The 24406-nt window shown below is 39.8% G+C and overlaps 1 protein-coding gene across 9 annotated transcripts in view; it reads left to right on the forward strand.

Annotated features, from left to right (window-relative positions):
• The window catches only part of ADGRV1 (adhesion G protein-coupled receptor V1), a 237345-nt gene that overhangs the window by 44554 nt on the left and 168385 nt on the right, over nt 1-24406 (forward strand). For all 9 annotated transcript variants that reach the window (XM_053409101.1, XM_053409099.1, XM_053409103.1 and 6 more), the window contains 14 exons: nt 1262-1635; nt 3071-3247; nt 3623-3803; nt 4448-4650; nt 6011-6140; nt 7284-7361; nt 9208-9347; nt 10104-10713; nt 12587-12802; nt 13016-13231; nt 13825-14069; nt 14788-14969; nt 16129-16937; nt 18447-18656. In XM_053409101.1, the coding sequence (XP_053265076.1) occupies nt 1262-1635; nt 3071-3247; nt 3623-3803; nt 4448-4650; nt 6011-6140; nt 7284-7361; nt 9208-9347; nt 10104-10713; nt 12587-12802; nt 13016-13231; nt 13825-14069; nt 14788-14969; nt 16129-16937; nt 18447-18656 (3771 nt within the window). The remainder of the gene's footprint in view (nt 1-1261; nt 1636-3070; nt 3248-3622; nt 3804-4447; nt 4651-6010; nt 6141-7283; nt 7362-9207; nt 9348-10103; nt 10714-12586; nt 12803-13015; nt 13232-13824; nt 14070-14787; nt 14970-16128; nt 16938-18446; nt 18657-24406) is intronic.

The raw sequence follows: 24406 nt of genomic DNA on the forward strand, positions 1-24406 counted from the left end.
AGTTACTGGAATCATTTTCAGTTGTTAAATATTTTTTCTTGTGCAGGAAATCTAGCAACATACTTGCAAAAAATAATATTAAATCTCTCTCTGTGTGTGTTTTTTGTTGCACAAGCCAGTGACAGGATATAGGTAAAGGTAAAGGGACCCCAGACCATTAGGTCCAGTCGTGACTGACTCTGGGGTTGCGGCGCTCATCTCGCTTTATAGGCTGAGGAAGCCGGCGTACAGCTTTCGGGTCATGTGGCCAGCATGACTAAGCCGCTTCTGGCGAACCAGAGCAGTGCACGGAAACACTGTTTACCTTCCCACCGGAGTGGTACCTATTTATCTACTTGCACTTTTGACGTGCTTTTGAACTGCTAGGTTGGCAGGAGCAGGGACCGAGCAACAGGAGCTCACTCCGTTGCGGCGATTAGAACCGCCGACCTTCTGATCGGCAAGTCCTAGGTTCTGTGGTTTAACCCACAGCGCCACTCGCGGTGATTGTTCACATTCTTAAAAATATAATATAAATATATAACATTAATGTTGACTTCAGTTCTCCAGGACCATTCAGCAACCATTCCTGCATGCGTATCTCTATTCTCAATCACAAACTGCATAGACATGTCTAGTTTGCTAGAAGCAGGTGTGCTAATCAGCCTTGGAAGTGGCATGAATATTTGTTTGTATAATATTGCATTGTCCCTTTGCCACTGGCCTGATTCATAAAAAATGGGAAACCATGGCTTATCCACCTTCTCCCTTCTTCCTTCTCACATGCACAAGCAGACTGAAAGCTTCCCCTTCCCTCTTTGAACAAACCACAGTTCCTCATCATGTCCGAATTCCATAACTTAGTCCTGTTCTAACTGTGGCTAGACAAACCCAGCTAGGATCAAACCATTGTTTCCTGTAGCATCTGCAGGTTGTTTTTGTGTTTTTTTGCAGTCATCAATATATCAACTCTTTTATATTGAAGCACAACAGCAAAGTAGCACTCTTTTGAGCTGCTTTGGACTGTGGTTTGAATGTAATGTATATACAATGAAAGCATAACATACATCAAAGGGAAACCTTCTATTTTATGTGATGAAATACAACATGAATGATTATCATTCAACAAATCTAGTGGAGCACAGTATGGAATTCATCCATCCCAGTAAAGGGACTTTTAAAAAGGGTGGCATTTGATCTGGTGCATGTATGGGAGAAGAAGGGCATTTTTAATCACCTTTCAGGTCTGAAAACCAATTTACATTTGTGTTTCTTTTTCTAGGTCCAGGAATAATGAGAGTTGGTGCCGGCATGAATGGTAGCAGCAGGTACACAGGGCTGATGCAAGATGTAAGACTTTATGAACATAAACTGAGCAAGGAAGAAATTTATGAACTTCATGCCACTCCAGCAAGGGCAGACTTGCACCCCATCTCTGGATACCTAGAATACCGACAGGGAGAAACCAATAAAACATTCATTGTTTCAGCCAGAGATGACAAAGAAGAAGAAGGAGAGGAACTGTTTATTCTTAAGCTTATTTCTGTTCATGGGGGAGCACGAATTTCACAAGAAAACACAACTGGGACACTGAGAATCCAGAAGAGCGATAATGCCAATGGTCTATTTGGTTTTACAGGAGCATGCATCCCGGAGGTAGGAAATGGTAGTTAGAATACTAGACTAAGACATGGGTGATCCAGGTTCAAACCTAATTCAGCTGCGGAACTCATTGTATGACCCTGGACCAGTCACTCCCTCTCAGCCTGAGCTACTTCAGAGGTTTTGCTGTGAGGATCAAAATGGGGGGAAATGGGCAGAACCATGTTTGCCACATGGAGCTTGAAGGAATTGTAGTATTATAACAACAACAACAACAACAAAGATAAATGAAGCTTAAGAATGCCTAAGACCTGATGTGTAACAGCGCGAACTATGTTTTACTCAGAGTAGATGCATTAAATTTAATGGCAATGGCTAATTTCAGTAGGTCTACCCTGAGTAAAACATAGTTGCACAATACCCCTTGTTTCATATCTCACCTCAACCACCAACTCACTAGGTGGCCTTATTTTTCTCTCACTCTCAGCCTGTTATCTGCAATACAGGAATAATGACATTGACCTACCTTAAGAGAGCTGTTGTAAGAATGATTGAGATGATGTATGTGAAATTTTTTGAACACTCTTAAGATGTTATAAAATATTAAGGACTGTAATTATTATAATCATCTAGGGACAGCAATAAAGAGGAGAAGGATAAAGTGTCTACTTAAAGAACTTGCAATTTAATACCCACTTGTAAATTACGCATAATGTATATTGGTCTTGTTGCCTGAAAATCCTTCATACCAGCAATACATCTTCTTGGGGGAAATGATGCTTCAGTTATTCAGATACTTGCAGGGATGAAATATGTAATCAGCTATAGCCATATGTTCCAGCAGTCACATGGAGCATCAGTCAGAAAGTTTTGAGTGGTTTTGTGTGTGGGTGTATGGGTGTTTGTGTGTGTGTAGCAACCCAAATGCCTTATCATTGTATGAAGCTGAGCTTTAATAAGCTGCAGAGGACTTTATAAGCAGCAGCAGTGACTGGAGGAACCAGTGTGGTGTAATGGTTAGAGTGCTACGCAATCACCATCTCTCAGCCTAACTTACCTCATGGGGTTATTGTGAGAATACAATGTGGGTGTGACCTCACATATTGCCTTGAGGTCCCTGGAGGAAAGGCAGGATATAAATCAAATAAATAACTACATTGTTAACTGGTAACAGGCTGCACAAGAAACTTAAGGTGTTGTGATTCTGTAAAGGATTTGAGAATATGATATAGACAATAGCATGATGAGGAATGAAGGTAGGAGTAGCAGAGGCTCTTCCACTAACTAATGACTCAAAATAGCTATTTAAGTTATATTTTGGGGCTCCCCCCTTCATATGAACGAACTTAAATTGTTCCAGAAATAAATTTTATTGTTTTGAATATCACAAGTGTAAAATGATGTTACCTTTTTATGCAAACCTCGAAACAAATAGCTTTCTGTTTCCTTAATATTTTACTTTATTGTAAGCCGTCTTATTTCCTTATAGGTGGCTGATGAAGGTTCTACTATATCTTGTGTAGTGGAGCGCACCAGGGGAGCTCTGGACTATGTTTTTGTGCATTATAGTATCTCCCAGATCAATTCTGATGGCATTAATTACTCAGTTGCTGATTTTGCTAACACTAGTGGAATGATCACATTCCTCCCTTTGCAGAGATCAGAGGTAAATCCATCTTCTTGTTGAAGTTAATGATCTATTGAGTCTTTGAACATTTTCTTTTCCTGTATATATTATTCAGTCTTGAGTCTTGTATGTGAGGATTAGCCAACATAATGCCCTCCAAAAGTTGTTGGACTCCCAACTTCCATCAGCTCCAGCAAGCATTGGCCAATGCCCAGGAATGATGGGAGTCATAGCCCAACAATATTGGGATGGGACTGTATTGGCTTTCTCTGCAGTGTATGAAATAATCTATTTGGAGGACTATAAATGTATTTTTTAAGACAGGAAAAGGCCAGTTATTATTAACCATTGCAGCAACATATTTGTATTTCTCAATGCAATCATTTTCATTTAATTTGTCTTCTTTGTATCCAGGTTTTGAATTTGTTTGTGCTTGATGATGATATTCCTGAGCTGAATGAATATTTCCAGGTGACTTTAGTGTCTGCTGTTGCAGGGGATGGAAAAATAGGTTCAACCCCAACTAGTGGAGCAAGCATAGATCCAGAGAAAGAAACTACCTATGTTACCATCAAAGCCAGTGACCACCCTTATGGTAATGATGCTAGATAATATATTATTCATGTTTAGATTAAGCATAAGATCTCCACATTCCTTTATTGGTTTTCCCATTTGCTGGGTACAATTAATATCTAAGTTATTGCTTTTACTAGGTATTTTAAAACACTCACCAAAATACTTTTCTGTATTTGTACGGAGATGCATAAGAAATTCTAGCAGCATATACCAGCACACTACTTGTTCATGTCAACCCATAGTTTGTTTTACACTGTGGTTTAATATGGCATGCAAACAAGGCCAGAGAGACAACTCTAACTAGAAACTATTTTCAGTGGGCACATTGGATTAATTCAAAATCATGTGCAACCATTTAGAGGGGAAAGCAAGGGAAAGAATGACCAAATGCCATGTTCTTGAAAATGTAGCCATGTCCAAATGACAAATGTTTATGAATTAAAATTAGGTATTATAAACTGGCTTTAACTTAAAGCTGTTATGCCTATTTACAACAAATGACAGACTAACTGCTGCTGTTGTTGCTTATTGTATTTTAAAGATTGTTTACTACATGTGTTTACTACAGCAATAAAATATTTAAAAATCCAAAACAGCATTATAATCTAGCAACTTTGTTTCACTGCAGATAGAATGATGAGAGTTGTATCTTGTCTCCACCAGGTTTGTTGCAGTTCTCAGTGGGGGAGCCTCCAGTGGACATTGATGACATCATTCTTCCAGCTACCACAGCTCCCCACATTACTGTCAAGGAAGAAATTGGACATGTCAGGTTGCTCGTGGTTCGAGCACAAGGCCTGCTAGGAATGGTTCTTGTACAATACAAAACGGTTTCACTGACAGCATTCAGTCCTCAAGATTATCAGGTATGAGTAGCAGACTAAAAGAGGTGACAGATACGAATCAGCTCTCGCTCTCTCTGTTTCCTGTTGCTGTTGTGCATCCAATGTATGATCTTCAATCAGGAGCTTTTAAAAGTAATAATTGTATGTAACTTTTGATCAGGACATGAACAAAAGGCAGTATTTACAGTCCAGAGTCCAAGCAGGTGCGAGTGCCAATCTGGAGATTCCATGGAGCCTCCACTCCTGTTACAGGAAGTCATTCATGCAACACTCAAACTTGTTCTGTGCCCTGGATACTATGAATGATGATACCCATGAGGTGGTTTGATTGACTGCATTGCACATGTGCCTGGGCATCTGAAGCAATTTCAGAAGCTTCTTATTGTCCATGCAATTTGCTTGCTGCTTTGAAGGAGGGAGGAAGGAAGGAAGGAAGGAAGGAAGGAAGGAAGGAAGGAAGGAAGGAAGCCTAACCTTTATGTAGTACAGCCAGCATATTGTGGAGCCACAGTTAATTCGCCATTACAGCTGAATTCCGAGAACTGGTTTCTGTCCCGGGAGGACAGCCTTTTGGAGAAGGGAAGTGTGTGCCTTCTGGGTGAGGCAGTGGGGCGATGGTTTGGGGGGAGATTTATTTATTTATTTATGGCTGCAAGGCTGATTGACATTTCTGGCATATATCTTGTAAGAGTTTCTTTTTCTGCTAACGTATATCTAGTATCATTGAGTCATATTTCGCTGTTTGTTTTTGTACCTTTATTGTTTTATTTATTATATCCTTATTGTATATATTTTTCTGTATTAGGAAATGCTGCTTTTATCTGTTAATGCTTTACTGTTGTGAGCTGCTTTGAGCTGAGCTTGGTTTCTAGAATAAGGGACATACAAATATTCAATCAAATCAAAGTGTGATTTGGCAGGCAAGGGGTGGGGACTATCAGAACCCACCAATTGTCCTGTGGATTCTAGTAAGCCTCCTAATAATCTCTCAAATGTGTTGGGGGTGCAGGAGCAGGGGAGGGATACTGTGGACCTGGCCTCCTGGTGTTATCGTGTACCAGAATGCAGGGGGCAGACCAGGGTGGTGAGGTCAGGGATGGTTTAGGCATGTGCCCAACCCACTCAAACCTCTATGCTGTCCTTCCTGCCTCACTGAGTTGGTATGTAGCGATGCTGCGGTCCGGAGGCCATGTCTACATCACTGCCTCCTCCTGCTTGGCTTCTCTTGTCAGCATGGCATATCTACCCTGATAAAAGCAAGCTTGTATAAATAATAGTGTCTGTGTAATGTTTATTTCTGATTATTTCTCTTTTATCAGTAAACTCATACTGATACAATGGCAAGTTTTAAGCAAAAGTATAAATAGCCTTTTTACTGCAGGGTATTACAGGCACCTTGGAATTTCTGCCAGGAGAAAGATACAAGTACATTATCGTTAACATTACAGATAATTCTATCCCTGAGCTGGAAAAGGCTTTTAAAGTGGAACTGCTGAATCCGGATGGAGCAGGTACAGGTTCATAGATCTGCTTTTCTCCACATGTACATGTTAGGGTTTTTTTTGGAAAGTTTATTATACCTAGACCATTCGTGGAAACTTGATATTTCAAAGGTTTCCAAAAATTCACACACACCCCCCCCCATGTAGAGTACTAATCTCTAATATTCGTTTGTCCATTGCATATCAACATTGTTGCTGAACACAGAGCAGTGTTCCATAGAAAGTTGGAATGGCTGAACACGGCAGGTAGCATGAGATCATTGCCGCCTATTGGTTTACCTTAGTGCAATTCTTTTAAATGGTGGGAGATATGAAAATATATGAAGTCATAGGAGGAACAACAGACAGTTATACTGAGTCCAAACATTGGGCCATCTAACTCAGTTTTGTCTACACTGACTGGCAGCAGCCCTCCAGGGTTTCAGGCAGGCATCTCTCCCAGCCCTTCCTAGAGATGCCAAGGTTTGAACCTGAGGCCGTCTGTATGCAAACCAAGTGCTCTACCAGTGAGCTTCTACTCTAGTTGCCATGTTCATTTTAGCATCACCCAGAGCTGAAATTACCGCTTATTGCTCACTGTTAAGTTCTGCTGTTGTGCTTGTATAAGAGCTTGGAGCACCATAAACTTCTTTTGCAGGAATGCTCATGTTGCTTCTCTTCAAGAATAGGTTCTTTTCTGTAGGCGCCACTTTGAATAAACTTAACATTCAGTACCTAAAAGCATTAGGGGAGGGATTTCTTAAAGAAGCAGAAAAGCAACGTACTTAAAAGCCAGCTAATTAATTAAATCCTTTCTTTTGTGCATTTGTGTTATTGGCTTTTACAGCACCCATTATCCTACTAAGTTTGCAGCAGTCTCTTTTGTTTATGGGCTCTGTCATTTCAAACTTATATTCTCTTCCACTTCTAAAATATCAAGTATCTGTCACTGATGCCTCAGTACCCACAGTTGGGTGAAATAAATCAATAATATGTGTCTCCTGTCTTCTTGGCTTTTATCAGTATTCTATAAGCTTGCAAAGTCTTTTAAAGTTTTTCAGGAATATCTTCTTCATTTGTTTTTTTCTCCAGAGTTGTGTTAAAGTGCTTTTTCTCTCCTGCGTTTTATGTATGTGTATGTATATTTGTGTATTTCTGTGTGTGTCCTTGAAGTTGCTGAGCTCTTTAATGAAGCCAGTGGTAGTGGTGATGGGGACTTGGACTTCTTCCTTCCTGCTGTCCATCAACGTGGTAAGCTGCTTATTCTGAATTTTCAACGGAATTGACTACTGAAATGTTTTGCTGTAACTGACATACCTTGCCATGGTGTTTTCCATGAGCTAGTTGGGATTTTTTTTGGCTTCAGTGATTCAGCTCACTGACAATTTCTTTGTAAATAATAATTATTTTGTGTTATTCCTTTCTACCAAGTATCGCCTTATAAGTCTGATCATGTTTTTCTTGGAATTGTCCCACTGTCTTCAGTGGGACCTGCTTCCAAATCTGCATCACTTTACAGGTTGGGTTTCATTTGACCTGTTATAACGTCTTCTTAGACTTACTCTGAATAATTGTCACATTTCAAAGTAAAACATAATTTGAAACTAGTAGTTTGATACAGTAGCTGAAAATCTGTGCTGATACAGAGTACCTGATTTTGACTGGTTTACTTTTTTCAAGTATTCTAGTCTAAAACTAATCACACATATTCAGAAGTGCTTTGATCATGTTGTCTTGCTGTTTTAAAATTTCATGCTTTCCTAGTTATGTCAGGAGGCAGATGTAAAGCAACAGTAGGAGAAGGGAGCCTATTCTTTTCTCGCAAGTTAACTTGGAGGAACATGTTCCCATGAAATCCATTTTCAGGACAACATTGTCACTTCCTCTTAGGAATATAATTCCTTCAAGGATTTTTAAGATAACATGCCAACAAAAACCCCTTCCTTATTTAACTCTAATTAAAACACTTAATCTGGAGTATTGTTTCCCCCTCCCTGTTGTCTTCTCTCCACTGATCCTTTCCTCCATTTTCATGATAGCTTATCTTCTCTACTTTCCCAAACCTTTTAAAAAAACTCAAAAATGCAAGTTTTTACCACTTTCTCTCTGTGTTTTTTTCTTAGATTGACAGTACCTGTATTGATTGTGTCATTTTTGTTTTGTTTCATACTGTTAATTCGTTTTTGCAGTATAATTCTTCAAAAGCATCCCCCCCCAGCTATTAAAAACAAAATGCTGTTCAATAGTGCTATGGCCAACAGCTTTGTAAATGTATGATTGGATAAACGTAAAAAAAGAGAGCCCTCTTCAGAGAGCCTGGACAAAGGAAGGCAAACGTGTGTAGACGGAAGGGGGTCCCTCATGTTGACCCCATCCAAACATTGCTGGGTTTGCTTCCTCCACTCCTGACCTTGACGTATTTAGCATGTAAAGGTCTGAAGGTGACTTGTTTTCATTTAGACTGGTAATTATAAGCCTAAAAGAACAAACCTATACATTTTTTTTAGTTGCAAGTCTGGATAAAGACCTATAACCCAAGCAAGTATAAGCAGGTTTACAGCCTAAATCTCTGTTAAATCATGTTTTTAATACAAACGTACCTTCGAAATTGAACAGAATCCATTCCGGAAGTGTGTTCAACTTCTAAAACATTCGACTTTCAAGACGCGGCTTCTAATTGGCTGTAGGAGCGTCCTGCAGCCAATCGGAAGCCACAAAAGCTGCGCTGGACATTTGGCTTCCAGAAATTATTCGAAAACCGGAACATTCACTTCTGGTTTTCGATTGTTTAGGAGCTGAAACGTTTGAGTTTACAGGTGTTCGGCTTCCGTGGTTCCACTGTAATGTCATTGGAAAATGGGGGGAGGGAGAACAGCTACCCTAAGTCAATTGGATATCATATTCAAATGCTAACTTTCATGCTGTTGGGAAGAACAAAAAATTATTTTATTAGAATTTATAAAGTACAGGATTCCCATTGACCATTCCACACATTTATTGAAATAATTGATTCATTCAAGAGTTTGCCATTTCAGATTTTCATCTGTGCCTTTTCAGATATTGTGTAAATCATTCCCCACCCCCTTTGTATCAACAGCCAGCCTGGGAATAGCATCTCACATCATAGTGACTATTGAAGCCTCTGATGATGCTCATGGTGTATTTGAATTCAGTGCCGAATCCCTTTCTGTCAATGGATCTGAACCTGAGGATGGAGGTGGAACAGTCACGCTTGAGGTCAAGAAGTTTGAGTTTACAAGACATGGCATCCCATTTAACCATGCTATCTCTAGAGCAGGGCTGGGGAGCTTTGTGTAATTTTGCAAAAAATAAAATTTATTTAGTTGGCAGGAACACCTGATTCTGGGGGTGGGATCTGAGTGGTAGGGACTGGCTGGGGCAAAACTGCATATCTGATTTCTGACTCATTCACAGCAGGCTCTCTGGTTTGACTGATACTCTGGTTCACCCTGTTTGCAAGATACATTGGCCTTCAGATTATCATATCATGACTTTGATTATCTAGAGAAAAGGATTGTATAAATTGAGATACCCATCTGGATGCTGTGCCTACAATGGTTTTCAATTTCTCAGACCTTTGTAAGCACAACACTACTCTGTGGAGGCCTGCCATGTCTAATATGTGAACAGACCTTCTATGACAACACAGATATAGAAGGCAGAGGAAGAGTTTTGGGCTGTGTGATGAATCTATACTGGTGAATCAGTTTTTCTGTTCTTTAGGGTGGAAGTAATCCTAGATGAAATGGGATGTGGGTGGTGCTGTGGGTTAAACCACAGAGCCTAGGACTTGCCGATCAAAAGCAAGGCAGTTGTGTTAAGTGATTTGGAGTTTGTGACATGGTTGTCTCAAATTCCTTGTGCTGCCCCTAAGTGGCCAACATGGAGCCAGTTTACTGTGCTGTAATGTGGCATGGAGCATCTCAGAATAAACACAATGCAAGAATAACAATTTACCCTTCTGCTCTTCAGGTTGTCAGAAACCATGGCGCCTTGTCCCAGGTAACTTTGCATTGGTTCATAATGCCCGATGATACTGATGATCTAGCAGCTACTACTGGCAACATAACTTTCAATATAGAGCAAAGAAAAGCACATTTAACAGTGCAGATCTTGCCTGATGAAATTCCAGAACTAGACAAGACATTTTCAGTTTGGATCATCAACGCTTCCTGTGGACGTCTTGGAAACCACACCAATGCTACATTAACAATTCTTGCAAATGATGACCCCTATGGAGTTTTAATTTTTTCTGAGAAAAACAGGCCAATCAAAGTTGAGGAAGAAGCCAAGACCATCACCCTTACAATAGTGAGGTTAAGAGGTCTCCTGGGAGTAGTAATGGTTACATATAGAACCATGGGGGATGAGGAAGAATCACCCTATCTGCCATCAAATGTTGCCAGGGCAAGACAGGAACAAGACTATTTGCCCATTTCAGGATTTGTAATCTTTGCCGCCAATGAAAGTGAGGCTACCATAGAGCTCCCTATTCTGGATGACAGTGAACCAGAGAAGTCAGAATCTCTCTTTGTAGAGCTGCTTCGTGTAACTTTGGTGGAAGGAGCCCAACATCGGTCAAGTAAGACTATATATTTCCAGACTTGCTAGATTTCCAGCAGTAGAATGTAAACGAATGTTGAAATGCCACTAACCTAGATTATGCTTTATTGTATGAAATTATACTAAGCAATGGTACACATGACTGATTTGCTTGTGTGGCTGCTTTTTTCATCTGCCCCCATGGCAAACAAAATTGCAGAATCTGCTTCTGATTAATGCCAGAAGCTCCATTTACTATGAACCTAGATCTGCCAAGAGGAATAGACAAAAAAAAAAAAAAAAAAAGTAGCTGCAAGCCAGGTAAGTTTGTCCACCTAGTAAATGACTCCATACCACATTGCCATAGTAGAAACAATTGGCTAGCAAACTAATGACATTATTTCCGTAAAATAAAACAAATAATGGCAAGATCCTCAACAAAATACTTGTTGATAGTGGAAAAAATATGTTGAAACTGTTCAAATTACCAAGCCATGGGTTCTGACTCTGTCACTGCTTTTTCTCCCTTTGCAAGACATAAGATTATAGTGTGTCACATCATTTCCAAATACATTACTGTGTTGAACAATGGAGAATCGTTGACAAAATTTGGGGCAGTATATTGGCATCCAGCTCTTTTCACACTGTTTAAGATTTGGTGCAGTATTGTGGTATATTGATCAAAAAGCCAGTTCTATGACACAACAAGGTACTGCAGTGTAAAAGGAATGTTACAAATCAAGATAGAAGCACCAGCATTTTAACCAGTAAAATGCAATAAACCCCACATCTGAGTGCAGCCCTATATTCACAGTGGAAGCAGTCAGTGCCCATCATGTATAACAAAAGGTGCTTTCCACATCCCACCCACCAAATAGGGATTAATCTCTGTCTGGAAACATAATGGATAGAGAAGGTTTCTTTCTAGCATTGCCAAATGGCTGATTAGATTCCTTTGCATTCTGGGACCTTACATAACTTTTATCTTGTGGTCTTTGTGTGTTCTCTTTTCATATAGATTGCAGTCTGTAACCTAGGGACATGTGTCTGTCTGCATGTCTAGAAGTATGGATGCTAATTAGCCAGCTTTATTTAGAAGATTATATACTGATTTGCACTTCAAAGTTCCCCAGGTTGTCTAATTACATTTCCTTTCATTCTTGATAAGCAGAGAAGATTCAGATATGAAGCTCTATGGGATAATTGAACTGTCATGTATATTTCATCATACGAATCCCAGAAATAATACCATAATTGAGAATGAAATCCAATTCTGTTGAGCTTTGAATATGTTAGTATACACAAGAGAGATGATGGATCAGACCAAAGATCCATCTAAGCAAGTGTCATGTTTCTAAAAACAGATCCATTTTGGAAGCCCACAAGCAGGGCATGAATGTCATGGCCTTCCCCAGTTGTATGTCCCCAGCATAAGGTATTCAGAGTTACACTGTCTATGAACATGGAAGTTTTGTTTATTATAGTTCATATTTGGCACTGCCCTGTGTTATGCATTGGACTAGATATGGAAAACCTATAGTCCTCTTTTGGTTGTTGGACTACAACTCCCATGCTGGCCATGCCTGATGGAAGTTGTAGTCCACAATCTCCAGGGGACAATCTTTGCATTAGAGGCCTTGATCGGAGATGATAATAGCATGATATCAAGCTGCTTGTTTTGCCATAACCTTACGTAACGTACAGCTATGATTATACAAGCTAAATTAAAAAGAGAATGCATTTTTAAGGGTTTAACATTATTGCTTTCATGATGGTGTTTAGCTATTTTCTTTGGCATCTATGTTAAATTTGTTGTCATTATGTAAGGTGCTGTCAAAACCTTTTCAAAACTATACTTGTTAAGGTAGTAATAAACAGGGATCTCAGATGGCTCAAATTATTTGGCATTTCAGTTTCAGATTCTCCTCGCCTTGGAGCTAAAGGGGATACCATTGCTCACATAATTATCAATGCCAATGATGATGCTTTTGGAACGTTACAGCTGTCGGCACCAGCTGTACGAGTTGCCGAAAATTACATCGGACCAATCATCAATGTCACAAGAACTGGGGGGATTTTTGCAGATGTTTCAGTGAAATTTAAAGCAGTGCCAATAACAGCAATTGCAGGTGGGTGTGAGAGAAAAAATCAGCCATAAGGCAATAGATGTACTGATTTATGTAGTTTTCTAACAAACAGCAGGAATATGGATCACACTCAGCTTTTCATTTAACTTCTCAGCAGTGGGAAGAAATAGTAACTTTAAATCATGAGTCAAGTACAGCTAGTAGACATTTGCTTCCAATATTGCTTAAGCATCTTTCTCATTTCTATTTATGTAGGGGAAGATTACAGCATAGCCTCATCAGATGTTGTCCTTCTAGAAGGGGAGACCAGCAAAGCTGTGCCAATTTATATAATCAATGATATCAACCCTGAAGTTGAAGAGTCCTTCCTTGTGCAGCTGCTCAATGAAACAACAGGAGGAGCATTGCTTGGGAGCCTAACTCAGGCAATTATAACTATTGAGGCCTCCGACGATCCATTTGGATCTTTTGGTAAGATGACGCTCTTAAACCTATTCTTCTATCCTTTGAGTGGCAAATGTCACAGTGGCCATTTGCTGATTTAACAAGCAGTTTCTGTTGCAAGACACTCTTCAATGAAAAGTTAAATACTACACCAGTCTTAAAACCATAAGGTTCCTTTGAACCCCCATGATGTTCTGCTATAGATTAGTGGGTTCCATTTTACGTAGGACTCCCAGGGACTTTCAAATTCCAAGGCTTAAACTGATATCCTGTGTATTCAGTGAAGTTGGGAGACATCAGAGAAGACCAGCCAGTGACATAATCTTTTTGCCACAAAGATATGGAAAGAAAGCAAAAAGGAATGGGGAGTAGCAAGACCCACCAGTGCAGGGATTAGGTAATATTAAATGTGGCGATGACTGTTCTCAAATGAAGTCAAAATGATTGCCTTTTCATTGGAAATTCATCCAGTGTGATCCTATGTGGTGGCTTGCTACATCCACTACTTATTAGCATTCTATTAAATAAATATCTCTTACAATAAAATATGTATTAAAAAGCAACCTTATCCTACAAGATATTTGAAGGAAGGAAGGAATAAAAACTCTCAACTTCGCTAGTCTTCCAGATCACGGAAATCACAGTTGAAGAGCCTGAATCTGACACAGTGAGGATAGATCTCCCAGTCATTCGTAATGCTGGAACACTGGGCAATGTGACTGTTCAATGGATAGCCAGCATTAATGGGCAACCTGCTGCCAGTGATTTGCTGGTCTTCTCGGGTAATATTCCATTTTCACCTGGAGAAACCATGAAGAACTTGACACTGGATATCGTGGCTGACGATGATCCAGAAATTGAAGAGGTGAGTTCAGCAGCCATACAGCACATGACCAGAAACATTCATGATTTCTGTTGTCTTGTAAGTGGTGTGTTATGTCTCTGATTGCTTGGGGGAAACCCTGGACAGGAGGCAACTTAAGCAGCTGTGGGGAGAGGGGACCTTCAGTCTCAGCAACTGCTTCATGGGGGCAAGACTTACCAGAGATGATTGGCTGTGTCCATTAGGTCTGGCATTCCTGTGTACAATGTGTTTTTGCTAATAGAGAGTTAATTCCAACCTGCACAGTGTGATTTATTGCTGGCTCGCTCCTGACACTGAGGAAAACTCATGGTGGTGGTACCTAGCAATCTCCCTCTAGTGGCCTAGATTTTAGATAACTTTAGATAAATCATACTGCTCTGTTCTCATATTGGTATTTCTAATGATTTTGAATGATATCTGTTTCTAGCACCAGTAGGAATACGGAGTCAACGTGATTTCTTAATTTTGCTACACTAAACAATAAAACGATAGGTAATTTGGTAACTGCTGTAGCATGTGTTACTCATCATGAACATTGAAAGCTGAATTGAGTTGCTTGCTTTTGTTTATACTGCATTTCTAATAAGCAGCAGAATAGCCTAAAATTAGGATACTTTTGAAAAACAAAGTTTTCCAGTACTTGTTTATCATCTGGCTCAAACTAGACATTTCCCCCCACCATCAAGTTATTTCAATGACAATCTAACATGTTTTGTAGGTTATCAGAGTGGAATTAATTCAGGCTTCCAATGGAGGTACTATTGGACCCGATGGAGTGGCAAATGTGATAATTCCTGCCAATGATAAGCCATACGGCACAGTTGCCTTTCACCAAAACTTGTACCGAATTCAAGAGCCACTGGAGAGGAGTTCAGTTGCAAACATAACAGTGAAGAGAAGGTCTGTTTAATACCTTGGTCTTTTAAGTGTACTGACTGTGAATTATTCTGTGTTCTCCTGCTATTGTATTGTTAGGTTTGCTTGTAAAAAAACCTGTTAACCACCACCACTACCACAACAACAAGTGGTATACTATATTTTTCCCCAGGGGTACGCATACCCACAGCGCCACCCGCATATAGGACGCAGGTGGCGCTGTGGGTAAAAGCCTCAGCACCTAGGGCTTGCCGATTGAAAGGTCGGCGGTTCGAATCCCCGTGGCGGGGTGCGCTCCCGCTGCTCGGTCCCAGCGCGTGCCAACCTAGCAGTTCGAAAGCACCCCCGGGTGCAAGTAGATAAATAGGGACCGCTTACTGGCGGGAAGGTAAACGGCGTTTCCGTGTGCTGCGCTGGCTCGCCAGATGCAGCTTTGTCACGCTGGCCACGTGACCCGGAAGTGTCTCCGGACAGCGCTGGCCCCCGGCCTCTTGAGTGAGATGGGCGCACAACCCCAGAGTCTGCCAAGACTGGCCCGTACGGGCAGGGGTACCTTTACCTTTACCTACGCATACCCTTAAACATTTTATGAATCTAAGTTTGGCCTCATTGAAGGCCATTATTTCAATAGGAGTAGGAAAATGAGAGTATTCCTAAACATTTTTAAGGGGGAAAAGCACTGCTTATAAAACAAGTGAATACATGGGGGAAAGTGGATTTAAGACTGAGACCAATAGTGGCTCTTATGATCTTACATCTGTTTAAGCTGAAATGTGTGAGATGTAGCTGATAAGAATTGGGAAGACTAAGGGAAGCTCTTAAATGAAGGAGGTCACAGAGGAAAGACTTCCAGCCCAAGCAGGCACCAGGAACAGGTTTGCTTGTTCCAACATTTGCTTACTCACCAGGAGAAGTCAACATAAAGGACTTAGGATTTAGACGTGAAAATGATACACTCTATAAGCTTGTTCTTCACACTTTCATTGTCTCATCCCATTGCCACTTCTTGCTTCCCAGTTTTCTGGGTTGATGTTGCATTTTTAAATAAATGAGAGTGGTGATAGTTTTAAAAGTTGTATTTAAATGTTGAATATTTTTGCAAAAAAAATTTCATATTTATAAATATTGTAACTAGAGAAACTGTCACAATTAACATAACCTCCTTGCTTATCACAATTTGTAGTGGTGGAAGATTTGGGCGGTTGCAGATTTTCTACAGCACTTCTGAAATTGATGTTGTAGCTCTGGCAGTAGCCGAAGGCCTGGATGTGCTGTCCTACTATGAAGCTGCTGTGCAAGGAATTCCAGACACAACTGAGATGACCAAAGTGAATGTTTCAACTAATGACTCATTGTACAATTGTGCAACTCTATGCCTGAAAGAACCAGCATGTTCAGCCTTCACCTCTTCCAATGCCTTTGGAATTCCTTCATGCATTTGGGTGGCAACTTGGGATGGCCCAGTAACCAACAAGTCAGGATTCTGGACTTACAAGAAAAACCTTACCACCGTATCCTCTCTTTTTAGTACACAAGCAATTGCAGGTAGTGACTATGAGTCTGTTACAAGGCAGTGGGTGATAATGGCCGAAGGAGCAGAGTTTGCAAATCTCACAGTTACCATACTTCCTGATGATTTTCCAGAAGTGGATGAGAAGTTTGTCATTTCTCTGTTAAGGGTTGAGCTGCTGAACATCTCTGCCAGCATTGAAGATCATCCAACCATAGGACAACCAAACACCTCTACAGTGGTCATACTAATGAACGGAGATGCCTTTGGTGTGTTTGTGATCTACAGCATCAGCCCCAATACAACAGAGGATGGTCTTTATGTAGAAGTTCATGAATGGCCTCAGAACACTGTGCAGCTAATGATACACAGAACGGAAGGTAGTCTGGGACAGGTGATACTGGAGTGGAGTATAGCTGGTGGCACAGCTACCCCAAATGTGGATTTCATAGGTGAAGGGGAAATCCTGATTTTTGCAGAAGGTAAGAAGTGTGGGAGGATACATAATAATAGCACAATACATAAGAACACAAGAAAAGCCTGCAGTATCAGGCCAATGGCCCATCTAGTCCATTGTCCTGTTCTCACAGTGGCCAACCAGATGCCTGTGGGAAACCAGCAAGCAGGATATGAGCAAAAGAACACTCTCCTCTCCTGTGGTTTCCAGCAACTGGTATTCAGAAGCACTGCTGCCTCCAGCTGTGGAGCCAGAGCCATTGTGGTTCTAACAATCAATAGCTTTGTCTGTTGTACAATCACTGTCCTTTATGGCTAGCTTCAGATCAACACTGAGTGAAGGCAGGCCAGAGCCTGCCATTATGTAGAATGAGGCAACTGCCTCAGACAGCAAATACTGTAGAGCATGGAGTGGCAAGGTGGTGCTGAAGGACAGAGTTGTGTGTGCCATGCGGCCTGCCCTACACCCCACAAAGTAGCCTGCTGCTTTTTTGGGTACAGCAGAGGACACCCATCACAATTATATGGAATATAGGAGGCATGTTTGTCTTTTGCTTCAGGCAGCCAAAAGTCTTGGGCCAGTCCTGGCCAAAGCCTATGTGATACACAGAGCAGGGAGCAGACACATTCTTTGTTCTTAAACCATAGTTTAAATTCAATGAGTGTATAAAACATTGTGCAAAGTCATCAAATAAAGAGGTTATTTGTCATCTGAGGTGTGTAATCTCAAAATGAATCCATATCACACCCCCCCACCCCAAACAGGATATAATATTTCAGTTTCTTCATGGAATACAGTGGTACCTTGGGTTAAGAACTTAATTCGTTCTGGAGGTCTGTTTTTAACCTGAAACTGTTCTTAACCTGAAGCGCCACTTTAGCTAATGGGGCCTCCTGCTGCTGCGCTGCTGCCACACGATTTCTGTTCTCATCCTGAAGCAAAGTTCTTAACCCGAGGTACTATTTCTGGGTTAGCAGAGTCTGTAACCTGAAGCGTCTGTAACCTGAAGTGTCTGTAACCTGAGGTACCACTGTATATCCATGGGTGAGCTGGTCTTGTGAAGAAGGCATTCATCCTTGCAAAATTTGAGCTGGCTCATATGTCACAGTTGATTATTCTCCACATGGTAGTACATTTTTGATCAGAAAATAGTTTTGTGTGGTTGCATATATTAGCAGATATGGCCAAAATGAAGATATTGATTTGGTTGAAATATATATACCTCATCTTTTTACGGAAGACCCTGAGGCAACTTGCAGTATATTTAAAATGCAATAAAATAGATTAGTCTGGATGACTGAAGCTCTCACTGGGTTGGGACTCTGTGTCAAGGAAAGTAAAAGAAAACAACTCAGATCACTAACCAGCAAAGGTAAAATAAATAAACAGATTAAATGTTACCATGAAGTGAATTTGCTCTGCTTATATGTTAGAAAGCTGTTCAGTTTGTTTATTTTAAGCACTGGGATGATCACTGCTGAAACAGTGGTAGCACTGATTGCATAAAAGCCTTTCATTTTATTTTTTTTGTCAGGTGAAACAAAAAAGACAATCACATTGACAATTCTAGATGACTCTGAACCCGAGGATGATGAAAGCATTATCATCAGTTTGATTCACACTGATGGTGGCAGTCGTATTCAACCCAGCTCAGATACGGTCACTGTGGTTATTCTGGCCAATGACAATGTGGCAGGAATTATTAGCTTTCAGACATCTTCGAGATCTGTTATCGGTCATGAAGGTGGGTTCCTCTCCATTTTCACTACTCTCACTCTGTGTGCTATCAATCCATTTGCCTATGCTTTCTCACAGTAATGGCTTACTTTGATTTACCACATAGGTTGAAAATGAGAAAAGAAAATTCTGTGAGGGTCTTTAGCCATGTACATCATTTATTTCTATAGTGCATCAGAAATCAAACAAGCAATAAACTTTTTAAAAAATCCCTAATGAGGAAAGAGGAGAAACAATTTCATTGTCCACTATTTTGTAGAGATTCAAGGTCAAACTAGACATGATGCAAAACATATCTCTGCATTTAATTTGCACATTTTGCAAAATGCAAATAGTAGCCATGCCAGGCCATGTGTGTTAATTATTGGGATTACAACAGGTGGGAAGGGGAAGTTTTACCCTTTACTTATTTGCTCTGGTCCTGATGAAAACCACTTTTCTGAAAAAAAATAATTTATATTTGGAGGAAATCCATAGTGGGTGCCAATGGAATGAATTCTTTGTAGAAAGCATTTTCCTCAGAACTTGCAACAGGAGAGAAAATTGCTAAATCCACCTTCCTTACCTGCTGCAGTCCTGATAATCATCAGTCCCCCTAGGGACTTCTATTTGCAATAAAAATGTGCACATTAAAATGCAGGGATTCATTTGACATCTACTTTGGCCCGAGTTTTGTTGCTTACAGTTCATGTTCAAGCCTCTGTTTAAAAACCCATTCAATTTCTTTATCTCTTTCACAACAAATTATGGAAATATTTAATATATATAAATAAGCTAGGCCACTTAAGTGTTAGTAAGGACAGATTCATGGCTCTTCATTGGCACGTGAGCCAATCTACTACAGTCCAAGTATTTCTTGGATTAAGCAACTTAATATTGCTTCCAGCAATATTTAGCCATTTACCTGGGCCATGTGAGACTTTCCCACTTCTTTCCTGAACACCTTTGCTTCTAGGTGACTTCCATTGATGTTAAGAAAGCATTCTGCCATGGTGTTGCTATGCTATGCCCACAACTGGAATCTCTTTCCTTTGCTGAAGACACTGAGTAGCTAGGTCTTTATATTTGATTTGCTGTAAGAGGCTTTTGTTTGCAGCTGTCTGTGACCCTTAAGTATATGAAATGTTTAATTTCATTATGGATAATCTGTACAGTTAATGCACTCTTGGCTGTTTTCTAACAATAATGACAGCAGTAGCTATAAACTGTTGTTATACTTAAAAGAAGTATTTCTAATCCATAAGGAAGAACATTCTTAATTAGTGGCAAGGTAACAGCATCCAGAGCACAAACATCTATGTTAGCTGTTTGTACAATCTCTTGAATTCACAGTGCTACCCTAGACCACTTTAGCCAATGGATTAAGTCAATGAGATTTGTTTCCAATTTACTATGCTTTTGGCTGCATGCCAACTCCTGGGAGCAAATCTACAGCCGGTGCCTCTGATCATCATCAGTGGTATACAAACAGAGGTGGTGGTGTACCAATCCTATACATGCATACATTGTACTCGAACTTACTTCCAAGCAGACATGTATAGAATTCCTTGTCAAGCATATGAATGAAAAATAGCAATATTATGTTACCACTGGTGGAAATTAGTCATGTGTAGTCAAACTAATGTGAGATTGACATTCCTAACGGCACACCCTCTCCGCCTGCAATGGTTGGAATTTACCAAATCTTGTTTTGTTAGTATTTAAAATGTGGATGGGGGGATCTGCATGCCTCTTTCATTTTTTTGATGCATTTCCTGATACAGTGCTGCCTTCTCTTGGAAAGAACGACAGTAACTGTTAAGCAAAAATCTGCATGCATTAGATGCACTTTTACCAAAGGTTCTGCAGGCCCTGTTATATCAACTACCTAATCTATGTATATATCTCTTGTATGTGAAAGGTCATCGTTACCGTTTTTGGGAAGTTTCCACATAGGTCACCATTGTTGATTCTGTGCTGCTGTATGCCTGAGCTTTCTTACTTTTCTTTCCCACATTAATGGCTCTCATGAGCATGTCAAAGCAGCTGTAACCTGACATGCTAAAAAGATCCATCAATGTGCACAAGGAATTAACACAAACTGTATGGTGACCTTCATGGACTCTGTTTGCCACCGGCAATGTTTTCTTCTCACACACACACACACACACACACACACTGTACTGTGGAGCTGAATAACTTTTTATTATAGAATTTAGAGACCACAGTGAACATTTAGCTTCCAGGTTCTAAAGTTTAAGAGTACTTTAGCTTTACCCAGATACGTTCATTTAAAAAGAATAATCAGTAGATATTCAAAAAGTTCTGAAATGGCTAAACATTTCCTTTGGTGTCAAGCTTTCATTTTTATTAATTAGTGCTGGGGTCATCAACATGTTTCCATATTAGGAAAATCCAACCCATTAAGGTGCTCCCTCCCTGAAACAGGCAGAACCTAACCTTATTACTCAACCAATCTGCCATCTTGGTTGCACTTACGGTTTCCTCAGTTCTTTACACCTATCTCAGAGACCCACCTTTCTACTGCTTCCAGCACTAACCTGTTATGATGAGCATCAACCCATGTTGATGAGGGAATGAAGGTGATGACTTGATCCTCAGATTGTCCTAAAGGAATTCAGCTGAAGCAGAGGGAGCTATTCTCGAGAAATGGTTTTGAGGACTGCAGGCCATGATTTCGGAATTATGTAGATGACAGTTTTTAAAATAATAATAATAATAATAATCCCTTCCTTTCCACTATCCACAATAATCCACTATCTTTCAAAAACATACTCCCTTTATCCATTAGAATGAGGGAATTCTTAACATGTGCCCTTGTAATTCTGCATTGCACAATACTATTTCCAATGGTATCAATCTTTGGTGTAATAAAAGCAGATAAAATGTCAACTCCTCAAATGATTGCACTGCATACCAAACTTGGCTATTTCTCTTACTTACTGGGTTTTACCTTATGTAGAGCTGAGTAATGTGCCCCAAGATTTACTTATTCAGTGGGAACTTCCCTATCTCCCATTCTATTCTGTTATGCCATGTATGATCAAGTTGAAATTCCTGCATTACAAGGGGGTTGCACTCAGTAACCCTTGGCTACCTTCCAACTCTGCAATTCTGTGATTCTCTCCTCCCCTTGCACCTACACAAATCTGTTCTAGGGGTTTCCCCAACCCTCTGAAGCTGATTTGGGGGTGGTTTAGGGTATGTGTACCAGGGGGAGGTTGAACAGTGGAAAGCCGCATTGCACATGTGGAAATCTTTGCATGGGCAGGATGCATTAATTGGATACTGCTCGTTACCATGGTCCAATACTGCCATCATTAAGGGACTGGAAGTAGCCTGTGGAGGCTTTGATTTTTATTATATCTCATGTATATGAAAACCCATGGACATGCTCATTGTCATGCAAACGCCATCAGACACATTGAGGACTGTTCCTGACATTACATGTTTTAATTTCAGTCTGTAAAAACACCTGTGACTGGACAGTGCCCAATGTTGTTCATATTTGTAATGTCGGAAGGTCCAAATGTAAACATGAAATCTGATCTCAACCACCATCTGATGTAGTCTTCTTTTAGACAATTTTCCAGCTACACTCTGTATCATAATGTGTTTTATTACGAATGATATAAAATAGTGCTGTATAATGGTGTGTTGAACTATATTGAGTCTTATTTGCGCATTTTGCTATTGTGGACTTTTTTACACTTTTATTAATTTGCTTTTTGTTTTGTTTTTATAAAATTTTTTATTAGTTTTTCCACATATAATATAAAACAATACAAAAGACAAACACAAACAAACAAACATATAAACATGTATAATTTCATAGATTTTTTCATGTACCCAATTTCAGCGACTTCCCCATGCCCCCCTTTTCTGCATCTCTGTTTTGAACTTTTTTTCCAGCAACCCCTGATCCAAATTATTATTAATTCCTTTCTTTAACCTCTTTCTTTTCTCTTATCCAATCATTTATCGCTGCAAATCTGTTATGCTTTACCCATGACATTTTAACACTCAGTAATTTTGCAAATATTTTTTTTTAATTTGCTTTTTGATATTGGTGCAAAATTCTCAAATAGGATAAAATGTATTTCAGTACAGTACAAAATATTATTGGGATGGGGTGGAGGCGCGGGGAGGGGTATATTTTGTTTCTCCTCCAAAACTGCTACTCTGGGCAGAAAAGAAAAATTCAAACAGTTAGAATAAGACATGCATTGCATTTATGCAAATTGTATGTGGGCTTATTGCTGATATAACCTTAATTTTTGTATCTCTACAAATAGTTCCTAGAATTCCTAGTGCAGGTTCCCAAACACTTTTATAATTCTGGATAACATTAAACAAGTTGTTGCTTTGTGATGTGAATTGATAGTTTGAATCGGTTTTTTAAATAGTTATATTATTCTTTTGGTGATAAATACATACAATCCATCTTTGATCATTCAAAATTAAAACAGTGACTGAATACTTAATATTATATTCTGGCAATATTGCAAATAACAACCATCTAATCTGAAAATTGTCCCTTTGTTACTTTCATTGCAGTGCCCTACAGCACATGTTGTTTTATCACCTCCAGTTATGCAGTTATACATGAGATGTGTGTTTGGAAGTAATTACTGTAGTACAGTAATAACTTTTAATTAAAACAAAAAAATTAAATTGTGGTCTACGTAGATTATGGAAATTGAGAAGGACAGTGAAACTAATTCCCCAACTATTGTGAAGATCCAGTTCAGCCTTCCCCCCCGCCCTTCAGTTTTGAAATCTGAAAGCTTTGCCAGAGATTAGCCTGTCTTCAGTAGAACAATCTTAAGTGTATTTCCGTGGCAGGGACACTGCCACCACCAGAACGCTCTTGGCCTACTCTGGCCAAAGTTGGACTGAGGAGAGTGCGGTTTTTGTTTTCCCTTCCACTAACATGAAGAAAGCTACCTATGCTTCCTCTGGTGTCATTTGGGGCCCCAAACCATGGGGATACAAGGAGACATTGGAACTGGCAGTGCTTAGACCACTGAATGCTTTTGCAGCCCCCAGTTTCACACCTACTGCCCCCATGAACCCTGCCTGCAGTAGATCTATGCCTCCTGGGCTTTCTGTGAGCATACTCGGAGCCTTTGTGCTAGGCATGATTTCCATCACCAGAGAGGCTTTTCCATTCCTTCCTATACCCCCTCAGTCACATCTTCTGTGAGGGTGAGAACTGCTGTCTTGGAAGCTTACTTTAAAAAAGAACAACTAAGTTTGGATTCTCAGTTTGCTCTATCCTAGTACCCCATGTGTTTTCACAGTGTGAGTAAGGAATAGCCATATATATACAACCTGGTTATAATTGTGAGTTAAATTTTAAAAGACAAATACTGTCCCCTCCACCTTTATTTGCAACGAAAACAGAATTTAAGAGTTTCAGGAAAAAACACATATTCAATAATATAAAAATAGTTCATAACAATTACACTTGCACAATAGGATGCTCTATGTATCTAATGTGTAAAATAAATGTTCTCTACTATATTTACATTTTCCTTCCTTTGACCCATGCAATACTGTATGTACTGGCAAACTGAAACTTTGCTCACCTGAAAAAATGCAGTAGTAATACATAGGCAGCATAATTGTGACAGGGCCATAGGTTTTCTGCAAGTCAAAACCATTATTTATTTTTTAAATTAAAATGTAAATTTTGCATATTAACTTTTTGGGCACGCTGCAGTGTATACAGTTCTTGGTTTATTTATTCACATC

This window comes from Podarcis raffonei, chromosome 11 (genome assembly GCF_027172205.1).
Source record: "Podarcis raffonei isolate rPodRaf1 chromosome 11, rPodRaf1.pri, whole genome shotgun sequence".
NCBI classification, from domain to species: domain Eukaryota; kingdom Metazoa; phylum Chordata; class Lepidosauria; order Squamata; family Lacertidae; genus Podarcis; species Podarcis raffonei.